The sequence below is a fragment of the Sinohyriopsis cumingii genome, chromosome 2, assembly GCF_028554795.1.
Source record: "Sinohyriopsis cumingii isolate HCF-2022 chromosome 2, ASM2855479v2, whole genome shotgun sequence".
NCBI classification, from domain to species: domain Eukaryota; kingdom Metazoa; phylum Mollusca; class Bivalvia; order Unionida; family Unionidae; genus Sinohyriopsis; species Sinohyriopsis cumingii.
Window position 1 is genome coordinate 107,238,526 of NC_142962.1, and position 12,794 is coordinate 107,251,319.

The 12,794-nt window shown below is 36.2% G+C and overlaps 1 protein-coding gene across 8 annotated transcripts in view; it reads right to left on the reverse strand.

Annotated features, from left to right (window-relative positions):
- Window positions 1-12,794, reverse strand: part of LOC149805577 (vasodilator-stimulated phosphoprotein-like) — a 119,177-nt gene that overhangs the window by 75,065 nt on the left and 31,318 nt on the right. For all 8 annotated transcript variants that reach the window (XM_089950212.1, XM_089950209.1, XM_089950211.1 and 5 more), the window contains exons 2-3: window positions 6,987-7,158; window positions 1,407-1,572 (exon numbers count right to left, since the gene is read on the reverse strand). In XM_089950212.1, the coding sequence (XP_089806338.1) occupies window positions 1,407-1,572; window positions 6,987-7,158 (338 nt within the window). The remainder of the gene's footprint in view (window positions 1-1,406; window positions 1,573-6,986; window positions 7,159-12,794) is intronic.

Genomic DNA, 12,794 nt, shown 5'->3' on the forward strand with positions numbered 1-12,794 from the left:
GTTGGGATATTTGGATGATGCCTGTTTTTTTGGACAAAGGACATGTTCAAATGTCTTGCCCATGCGTACAAAAACCAATGATTTCAGCAATACAAGATTCCAATGTCACCATATCCACAATTGTCTCAATGTGCACCCAAAATTGGCTGCTGTACCCTAAATTATCTGCTTGGGGTTTCATTAAATATTCAGCCAGCAGATTACCACAAACTAGATATTTTAATGGAAACCACATACTGATAAGACCATCCATTCAGGAGGAGTGACAATAACAAGAGTTTCAAGATGGCTGCTGTGGTTGCCAAAGTGGTTGTCCCAGTGGCACCATTTTCTTCAAGTACCAAATAGACAACGCGATGAATGTGTGTGAAAAGTTTCTTGGCAACCCTGCAAATAGCTTAGGATGTATAGTAATAACAAACACGTGCTAACAGATGGATGTACAACAGATTAAAAAAAACACCATCACAGAGGCGGTCTATGACCAACAATGCTCAATATCATTGAACAGAGTATCACAAAATGCAGATTTATAGGTCTACCCAATGCTTAATAGTACTCTATGTAGGTAACTTAATTTTGTACTGAAAGCCTTGACCTACGACTTTTAGACATTGAAATTAATAGGCCTCTTCCCTACCTGAGTGTAAGTCATCTGCAACATTTGGTCTAGGTCTGCGATGTAGAACTAATGTTATAGCGCAGAACCCATTTATCTTCTTTCAATTGGTAACCCTAGCCTTTGACCTTTTCACCCCAAAATCAAAAGCCTTCTACCTTACTCAAGTACAAGCTATCCACAAATTTTCTTTAAGGTATGTCAAGTAGTTGTACAGAAACCAATTTTGTTCTGTTAGTCACAAAGACCATGACTGCTCAACTTAAGACTCCAATATCAAAAGGGTTTTTCCTTACACTATGTGCAAGACAGCTATAAAGTCTGGTAACCATAAAATGGACAGAATAAGTTTCTGTCAGGAAACCATTTTCCTTCTTTCAGTCAGTGACTGTAACTTTGGGGCTTTTGAGCATGAGATCATTAGGGTTCTTCCTTATCCCATATGCAAACCATCTATAAATCTTGGTAAATGTAGATGGCAGAAAATTAAAGTAAAAAACTGGCAACAGACTGATGTATGAACAGGGTAATAACATATAATGCTTTGCCTTATGGCTGGCATGTAAAAAAACCTCAACAGTTAAATGCAAAAAAATTGAATAAATAATGTATTTACCTCTGAAATTTGTATCTGATTAATGTTTATAATGATAAATATTATGAAGGCAGTGATAATTTATTACAAGTGCTTTGTCATGCAATAATTGACATGAATTGGAATTTTTTTAACAGAATGTGATAAATTATTTGCCAAGTGTAAAGGAGGGGTTTGTTGATCCACACTTACTGTTTAATGTTTCTAATGCTGTGAGCATAGCATTTGCAAAGCTGTCTGCATCTTCTTTATTTGCAAAGTTTAGCCCATACACCTGTCTGTTATCCCGCCACTGGTGGAAGGTAGGCGTGGCTTGGTTGTATTTCAAATTTTTTAATACTGCACAATTTATTACCACCTGAAAAAGTATAAATAAAATTCAAAATTAGCTTAAGTAAATTGAGTAAATAATACTAAGACGGAAATTGTGAGAACTTTTGTTACAAGCAGATGGCTGTATGTGATACTCTGAAATGTCAACAAGATAAGTGAACACAGCCAGGATATGAACAGTTTTTTCTTACCACAACTTGACAAATTTTGTAGACATACATCCCAAAGCCCATGTCTTGCTAGTCCTCTTCCAGAACATGGAGAATCTTTCTAGGATAAACCCCAATATCCATCTCCCACAAGATTCTCCATGTCAAGGAGATTGTAATTTATCCTGTAAGATTTTCTATGTTATGGCACAGGACATGTAGGACATGGATAATCTTGAAGGAATAAACCCCTTTCTCCATTTATTAATAGTCCTCTAACAGGACATTAAGAATCTTGCATGGATAAACTTCGATCTCTCCTTGTCCTGCCAGACCTCTACCAGGACATGAAGAATCTTGCATGGATAAACCATGTTCTCCTTGTTGTGCCAGACCTCTACCGGGACATGAAGAATCTTGCATGGATAAACCCTAATCTCCTTGATGTGACAGAGATCAACTGACAAATGAATAATCTTGCATGGATAAACCCTGATCTTGCTGTGCCTGACCTCTACTGGGACATGAAGAATCTTGCATGGATAAACCCTGGTATCCTTGTAGTGCCACACCTCTCTCAGGACATCAAGAATCTTGCATGGATAAACCCTAATCTCCTTGTTGTGCCAGACCTCTACTGGGACATGAAGAATCTTGCATGGATAAACCCTGGTATCCTTGTAGTGCCACACCTCTCTCAGGACATCAATAATCTTGCATGGATAAACCATGATCTCCTTGTTGTGCCAGACCTCTACTGGGACATGAAGAATCTTGCATGGATAAACCCTAATCTCCTTGATGTGCCAGAGATCAACTGACAAATGAATAATCTTGCATGGATAAACTTCGATCTCTCCTTGTCCTGCCAGACCTCTACCAGGACATGAAGAATCTTGCATGGATAAACCCTGATCTCCTTGCTGTGCCAGACCTCTACTAGGACATGAAGAATCTTCATGGATAAACCCTGATCTCCTTGATGTGACAGAGATCAACTGACAAATGAATAATCTTGCATGGATAAACCCTTATCTTGCTGTGCCTGACCTCTACTGGGACATGAAGAATCTTGCATGGATAAACCCAGGTATCCTTGTAGTGCCACACCTCTCTCAGGACATCAAGAATCTTGCATGGATAAACCCTAATCTCCTTGTTGTGCCAGACCTCTACTGGGACATGAAGAATCTTGCATGGATAAACCCTGGTATCCTTGTAGTGCCACACCTCTCTCAGGACATCAAGAATCTTGCATGGATAAACCCTAATCTCCTTGTTGTGCCAGACCTCTACTGGGACATGAAGAATCTTGCATGGATAAACCCTAATCTCCTTGATGTGCCAGCGATCAACTGACAAATGAATAATCTTGCATGGATAAACTTCGATCTCTCCTTGTCCTGCCAGACCTCTACCAGGACATGAAGAATCTTGCATGGATAAACCCTGATCTCCTAGTTGTGCCAGATCTCTACTGGGACATGAAGAATCTTCATGGATAAACCCTGATCTCCTTGACGTGCCAGAGATCAACTGACAAATGAATAATCTTGCATGGATAAACCCTGATCTTGCTGTGCCTGACCTCTACTGGGACATGAAGAATCTTGCATGGATAAACCCTGGTATCCTTGCAGTGCCACACCTCTCTCAGGACATCAAGAATCTTGCATAGTTAAACCCTAATCTCCTTGTTGTGCCAGACCTCTACTGGGACATGAAGAATCTTGCATGAATAAACCCTGAGCTTTCTTGTTGTGCCAGACCTCTACCAGGAGATGAAGAATCTTGCATGGATAAACCATGATCTCCTTGTTGTGCCAGACCTCTACCAGGACATGAAGAATCTTGCATGGATAAACCATGATCTCCTTGTAGTGCCATACCTCTATAAGGACATGAAAAATCATGCACAGATAAACTCTAATCTCCTTGAACTGCCAGTCTGCTACCAAAACATGAAGAATTTTTCAGAAATAATCCACAATCTCCATGTTCTGCCTGTCACTTACATGGATAATCTTTCTGAAGATAATCTTCATCTCCAAAATGCTCATCTATAGATGAGAGGTTCTCTTCCCAAGATTTAGTGTCCCGATATAGAACTATCATGAGAATAGTAGTGTTGACAAACTTGCTTTACGTGTTCATGTTTCTCCTCTGTATAAAACAATAAAAATACTTTAAAATAAAAATTCAATGCAGACACTGATGCTAATGGAAAACAAATGATATATATATCTGATCATACCCATGTGCATAGAATAATAAATTTTAAACTTAAAATTAAAACTTAATATTGAGAAAATAAATGCAGCTGAACAAAATTATTCCTTATGATTTATAAAAGATGTAATTTTTGAACATTTTAGTGTATTCTCTGAAAAAGTTATTTTCTTCATCAAATTACATAAACAGATATTGCTATTTTTGTTTATTATTGTATTCAGGGATGAATTCTATGTTTTGGTGGGCTTGCTGTATATTTTGGTAAGAGATGCTGTGCCCTAATTTTGATTGTCACTTGATATCCGTTTGCGATCAACACTAATCAATGCCTGACGTCCTACTTTCTCCATTGTTTTCAGACAAGATAAGGATTGGGATGACAGTTATAATCTCTGTATAAAACAATTTTATTACAATATGAAATCAAGAATTTTTCTTTAAAATGTGTGCCATTTGTCACTGAATGTAATAGGTATATGATACTTTATGGGTGCTACAGAATATCCAGTAGAACAGGTCATGTAAATTCAGTCAATGACAATCTGCATGACTCAAGTGAAAAACTAATTTCGTATAAAAATGTTAATACTTGAAAACTGCTTTGGTTGTTTGGGGTCCGTTTTTTTTTCTTTTTTGACAGCACATTTCACTGATTACATAAATATATACTAGAGGGTCAACAGTTTTTCATGTTTTAAGTTCTATTATTATGCGGAGAGAGAGTGAGAAGGAAAAGATGAAAAATTACAAAAATAGGCCTAAATGAATACATGTCTGATGAACATACATGAGGGCATATATACTTCCTAAATGGAAAGAGAAAGTAGTTCCAAAAGTGATATTGGCACTGTGGGAATAAATGGGATACTGTCACTGTGGCAAAAATGTCCCCCCCCCCATATATTTCAATATCTCTCTCTCTCTTCATGAAATATATAATAAATTTTTTTTATCATTTACCAATGTATATTGAAATGACTGAAAAGAAAAGCATTTATTAAAAAACTTACTTTTATGTTCCGTGAATCTTTTATCCATGAAGATGAATGAAATGCTCTAATACTAGTGAAGATAAGACAATTCAATTTTTAGTATTTTAGTTCAAATTTGAAGTTTCTAGCACTGTTAGTTCAAACTTATAATTTTTACAAAAACTGTTCTGCAAATGATCACATTCTAAAACATGTTCTTCAGTTTAAGTGTGCAGTTTTTCTTGTGTAAATATTCTGACTGGTCTCATCAACTGGTTTATCCAAATTTAAGTAATTAAAAGTAACGACGTGAACTGGTTTCTTGTGGATGTTGAACTTCTGTCGATCTAAATCGTATATACAACCAAGATAAAAAAAAGCATATCTAACCCATTCCCCTTGAAAACCTTCAAAGAGTTTCAAGTCCTGAGATATTATCACAATAGAAAGAATAAGATACTATGACCATGGAACAAAATGAGATATTATGGCTATGGACAGAATGAGATACTATGACTCTGGACAGAATGAGATACTATGACTATGGATAGAATAAGATACTATGTCTATGGATAGAATGAGATACTATGACCATGGATAGAATGAAATATTATGGCTATGGACAGAATGAGATACTATGACTCTGGACAGAATGAGATACTATAACTATGGATAGAATAAGATACTATGTCTATGGATAGAATGAGATACTATGACTATGGATAGAATGAGATATTATGGCTATGGACAGAATGATATACTTGACTATGGACAGAATGAGATACTATGACTATGGACAGAATGAGATACTATGACTATGGATAGAATGAGATAATATGACTATGGATAGAATGAAATATTATGGCTATGGACAGAATGAGATACTATGACTCTAGACAGAATGAGATATTATGGCTATATGGCTATGGACAGAATGAGATACTATGACTAAGGACAGAATGAGATACTATGGCTATGAACAGAATGAGATATTATGGCTATGGACAGAATGTGATATTATGGCTATGGACAGAATGAGATACTATGACTATGGACAGAATGAGATACCATGAACATGGAGAGAAAAAGAAACTTTGACTACAGACAATGAAATACTATGACATAGTCGCATTAGCATAAAATGTGTTAAGAAAATCACCAAAGCTACTTGAAAGTATTCACAAGATGACGAGAAAATTAATGACTATATCCAGAAATTAAATGTAAAAAGATCATTGGGTAAACATTTTTTTACAACCTTGTCACCCAGAAGAAGAAAAAAAACTAACAAATAACTTAAAAAGAGAAAAAGAAAAAGACCCCATGGCTTCTGGGCATTTTGTATTGCAACTCCACAGACAAAAAATTACCGGCTGTACCTCATGCTACAGTGAAAGCAGGCTGAGAAGATCTCTCATTATAACAGTATTGGCAATGAGCAGGTTTCCAGACAAATAAACAATACAAACTTTTCAGTGGGATATGTCTCCATGCTTGCTAATCCTTTAGAGACAGAATGGTTAACCATAATAGGGATTTTGATGACTATGGCACTACAATGGCGGGATGACAAGTACATAAATCTGGTTTAGTCTCTGACATATGATTTTGCCTTATAAATCAAGCAAAACCAGCAAAGACTTATAAAGCCTCATTTTGAAAAATAATAAGTAAAAATCCTAGTTGTTCTAACACTCTAGGGAACAAGAGAACAATGGGGATTAAAAAGAACAAGAAATTAATTAGCACTGATCTGATGAACTGCTGCTAATTTTGATTCTGATAAACCCTTTCAAACTACATGAACTGAAAATGTACGGGTGCAAACTTTTTATGTTGTATAAGTATATATCTACTGACAAATGGCATTTGGATGCACACATAACAAACAAGAAATATAACGAACGTTGTCTCTGCTGCACTTAGCACCATTATACTTTTTATGTAACTGTCAAAACAACACTAACATTTTATTACCGTACCATTCTGATGGTGATAATGCTGTTGTCACTGACAGAAATTTAATACTTATGTCACTTTGCAAACACTGTGAACAATTTTTGAGAAAATCAATCTACAGAGTGTACCTCATGGTCCTGTAATTTTCGGCCCACAACTCTAAAGGTAGTGTTCTGTGTGTGATGGTAGATTTGGACCTTGGATAAACCTGGGGTACCTGTCGAACCACTTGGTATCCATTTCTTGCTCGCTTCATCGTACACCATCACATTAGCCCTTGCAGAAACAATGGCTACTTCCCTGCAAGGCAAAGAGTCCAATACATGAAAAATAAACAACAAAAACCATTAAGCAAAGCAAAAGAGTGAATTGGGATATTTTTGGTCTCTTTTGGGGAAGAAATTCAACACAATTTCCGTGCCAAAAATTGTCAATTTTTTTCTATATGAGTGCAAAAAAACTCCCGTAGTATTTCCAAAAATCTTAATTATACTGACTTTGGGATAAAAATTACTATGACGAGTTTTAGAAGCAAGGAAACCAAAGAGTGAAAGCAACATAATATTTCTTAACAGGATCCATGCTGCCTTTTGGGTGAAATGACCTCTCTCTCAAGCCAGAATAAAGTGTCACCAAAATTTGGGAGAAGTGAGTGTTGAAACTGAAAGTTGCATAATGGCCAAAATAGTCACTCTGAACTTTTGCTTGTGCATATTTTTCCTTCAGATGATTAAAATACTGATGAAATATTACTAAAACTTGACACAAATATTAAAACAATTTATATTCAGCTTCAAATGCACTTGCTGTACAACATAAAACAGCCAGCTCCAAATAAATTAGAGAAGACGATGGGAAACAGTTTCTAGAGACAAGAAACCCCCTCTTTTCATGTTTCTTGGATAAAGTATTGGATGAAATGTTAGTAGTACCAGAACTGGACATATCCATCCAGGCATATTCTGCTTCTCATTAGTCAACAAAATTTCAGTTCACTAATTTTTTTTATGGAAGAATTTTCTGTGGGGATATTCCTTAAATAGCAACGTATTTCCTGGCATTTATTGTAATCAAATCTGCACCAAAATTGACCACAGAGTAAAATTCCTTTTCTCTAACTCTCCACCTTTCTCTTTCAAGAGAAAATTGACCCAAAAGTTGAAGTTTATTAATACATTATACTGAACAAAAGGATATGATCTTTAATTTCCTCTTTGGACAATTGAATTATTTAAATACTCAATAATCTTTTTATTTTGCAAATTTCTGTGAATTAACATTGTGCAAATAAAATCTAAATTTTCCAATTTTACCTTTTCATGCATAGAGAGTCCCCATTCCATTGACCAAAAGCCTCATTTTGAAAATGGTTGAAAAATCCCTGGTGCATAGTGATTGCAGTAGATGAAGTCACTCTCTTCCTAACTCTTAAATTGTGTGTGTGATTTGGATTTTTTAACATAGCTTTAACAATTTTTCAGTCATATTGCTACGATGTCTCCAGTGTGGCAGTTTATAGCGACGTCTAGCATTGGGGCATGATGCCACAGATATGTAGCATGATGTCCCACCCAGTCACATTATCCTGACACCAGGCCCACCACTCCTAACACTAACCTCTCTTAATGCTGAGCGCCTAGCAAGGGAGCTGTTAGCACCATTTTTTTTAATAAGTATTTGGTAGGATTAAGCTAGGGTTCAAACCCATGACCTCCCACATCCAAGGCAGACACTCTAACCACTAGACCACCGGAGCAGTCCAAATTCTTTAGTCTTGTCCTTTTACATGCAGATGATTGGTACTGTGCCAATGTTTTATGTGAACAGTACTGGGTTGAATCCTCAACAATGGCTATTCTAATTTCTGTTACCACTGCATGACATTTGGATTTGAGACGTAAGATGGTAGAATCATATAACAGAGGCTATCAGATGGGTGTAGATTGGCTTTGTTAAGATTTGTTTCAGCACAATTTTTGGCCAGATAATTTTTTCATGAGAAAATTACAGAAGAAATCTCTTGATCACTCCCATTATATTTCTCTGATGCTATGATGACCCTACCCCTGTGGCTTGTCAAAATTATATAATGGACAAACCCATCACCACTTCTTCTGACAGCTACCTACCCATGGGGCCTAATAGTTTCTTCAGACAGCATACAAAAACTCTTCAAAGCAAGTATAATTTTTTATGAGGCAAATGCCTCCTAAGTAGATTAATTTTCTTCATATATGACAACAAATAACGGGCTATAAATGTGTGTTGCAGAAAGTAACACTGTTCTTATCCCCCACCCCCATTATGTTTTTGAGTAACCCAAGTTACCCAACCATAAAGTCACTAACAGTGGGTAATGAACATTAATTTCGAGCCCTGAATAAAGCATATGTAAGATCCATCTTTTTGGCAGATTTACTAAAGAAAGTTAAGTGGTACATGTAATTAGACACAGAATTCATGGTGATATTGGTTCCAGTAAAATGTCCATGTTTATAGACGACAATTCCCCCGACACCCCCACAAACACAAGGCAAATTGGGGTCCAGGCATGTACAGGTATGCGTAGCACTTGATGTTTTAAGCTAGTTAAACTCAAAAGCAAATTTAGACCAAAAGCAAATTTATACCAAAAGCCGATTTAGACCAAAAGCAAATTTACACCAAATGCTGATTTAGACCAAAAGCAAATTTATACCAAATGCCGATTTAGACCAAAAGCTAATTAAGACCTGGTTTAGACCAAGAGATGGCTTAGACCAAAAACTAATTTACACAAAAAGCTAGTTTAGGCCAAAAGCCAATTTAGACCAAAAGCAAATTTAGACCAAAAACTAATTTAGACCAAAAGTTAGTTTAGACCAAAAGCTGAAGTCAGTACCTATTAACGAGAAGTGCATGTATTATGTCAAATAGCTAGCTAAGTACAATTTTACCATTTTGTTCCCTTCATTAGAGACCACCCCTACAATAAGGCCACTTTTTATTCTGAATAGGTGGTCTTAATTATAGTAGTTAGTACAAGAGTATAGTACTCTGTAGGCTGCCTGTCTCAATTAAATTTTCTGTCTACACAGCCAATTAGCAATTACAATTACTTCCTGCATACACTGAAATACATCAGGAAATAACATTCTGAATGGCATCATATTTACTGTAGCACAAGGACAACTAATTATATCATGTAACATTAGCAACTTTAAATGAAATTTCAATGAAAATACTTAAAATTGCCAGGATGCCAGATATGATGCCAGGAAGAAAACCAATAAATCCTACAGTTTGCACTCAGAACATATAATGCTGTAATGTTTTATCTGCATGATTTCTTGAACAGCAATTCAAACAGGAAGCCATTCAGGAAGGAGAAATTAACTCTATCATAAATATGTTGCTTTATCTCTAGTACAATGTTTAACCATAGGAAATGATAAACTGAAGAAACTTCAATAATATAGCATTATTACCAGGATAGCCACTCTAAACACAATTTAGATACAAAATGTCTTAAGACACATTCCTACAAAGGCCAACCAAAAATGTCTGAGACAGCCTGGAAATGGCAAAAAACATGTTTTCCATGCTGTTGCTATGCTAGAGGAGACACACAGGACATGATTTTAACAGACCATATTCAAACAAACATTCTACCCAAGTTTAATCTAAATAGACTCGGCTTTTCTGAAGTATCGGTAGTTTCTGTATGGCAGCTATGAATGCCATAAAACTTCTAGGGGAACCATCCAGGTCCAAATTTTACAGAGCATGTCACAGCAAATATTTTTACAAAATATGACTGAAATTGGCTCAGCCATGCTAGAGAAAAGTCAGCTCAGCCATGGTGCAGAAAAAGTCTAAAATCAACTTTCCATCTGGTTGCCAAGAAAACTACACCACTGCTAGAGATGCTACCCCAAAATAGTTTTAATACAGCATGTCCTCAGAAACAGTCCTACCAAGTTTGCAGATGAATAAGTTAAACAACACTTTTCTATATGGTTGCCATAGAAGATGTACTTAATACTCTAAGATAGCCACCCCTTACCAAATCAGTGACATAGCACATGCATATGTACTATCATTTATGCAATTACACCAACACCGTCACCCTTGATGGTTTCCAGATCAATTATGAATTTACCCAAATATCAAAATTTGGACTTTGAAAATGATGATTATTTTGTATTGTTTCTTATTGTGAGTATTACTGCTACTGTGTTTTTATTGTTGCTGTTGCTGTCTTAAGGATACACCAGACAACATTCTTAGATCTTCTGATGAAAACCCCATGTAAGCATGATCATCCATTTTGGGGTGTTCAAGCTGGCTGTCATGGTTGCCACATTGGAAAACAGATCAGCACCATTTTCATTAAAATGAACTAGACATTTGTCTTTCAGTGAAAATCAATATGACTTGCAATAAAAAGATTTTCAAACTTACTGCCATGGTGGCTATACTGGAGGTCAGATCAACATCATTTTGATTTCATTTACGACTTTTCATTCTAGATAGATCATTTATAGTATGTGCACACAATTTGCTGCTCTTACCACAAAGGTACAGCAATTATGCCGAACATTAATATTACAGTATAAGGGAACTGAATTAGTTGTCTGTGCCCAATATGGTCTGTTTGAAAAGTTATCTCAACAGATTAATAAGCGTATTCCTGTGACCGTGATAAGTGTATGTGTTTGGATTTTAAATGTAGCTTTAACAATTTTTCAGTCACATCACTATGATGTCTGCAGTGACAGTTTATAGTGATGTCTAGCACTGAGGCATCATGCTGCAGACATGTAGCATCATGTCCCACCAAGTCACCTTATCATGATGCCAGGCCAACCAGTCCTAACACTAACCTCTTAATGCTGAGTGCCATGCAAGGCAGCTGCTAGTACCATTTATAAGTTTTTGGTATGACTCAGCTGGAGTTGAATCGCATGACCTCACACATCCAAGGCTCTAACCACTAGGCCACTGGAGAGGTACACCATGATAGTCCTCCTTAAAAAATGAGAACAAAGTGTACTACTGTTGATTTTCCAATTGCATACATTTCCTTTATTTAAAACAACAACAACACGCTTTGTATTAGGTGGCATAATCACTACCTGCATTGAATATGATTAAATTACATGCTTAAGATATAGATCAGCTGGCTTGCTTCATAATACCTAAAGTTCAATTCTGTCTGGGGTTGCCAGGTGGTTACAGTGCATAATTTTCCTTCTTTACATTTAAACAAATTGCTTTGTATAAGGTAAGATAATCACTATCTAATTACTATCTAAGGTAAGATAATTACTATCTAAGGTAAGATAATCACTATCTGTATTGAATATGATTAAATTATATGTTGGACAATATAAATCAGCTGAATTGTTTATACCTCAAGTTCAATTTTTTTGGTGTGTGTGGGGGTCACCATTGTATATCAGTTGGTAGTGCATAATTTTCCTTATTTATATTTTTATTATAAAAATGTTTTGTAATAGGTAAGATAATAACTATCAAGACTGAATATATTTAAATGATACGTGTATGTTGGACTTGCTTATACATTAAGTTCAATTTTATGTGGGAGGTCATATTAACTCAATTTGTAGAGCACCTGACTCAATCCTAGGGTCTATAGGGTTTATATCTGCCCAGGCCAGCCTAGGATGGCTGCCTCACTGTGTCCTTGGGAAAGATCAATTGCTCCCATTTCCTTAGCATTATACAGCTAATAATGTTGTTGTTGTTGTTGTTGTTGTTGTAGGGTTTAACGCCATTTTTCAGCACACGATAGGCTACACATGGCGGCCAGTATTAATGGTGGAGGAAGAACCCGGGAAAACCCCGGAAAGAACCACCGACCTATGAGAAGCTACTGGCAAGCTTTCTCACATGCCCACATTAGCCGAATCCGAGACTCGAACCCATGCAGA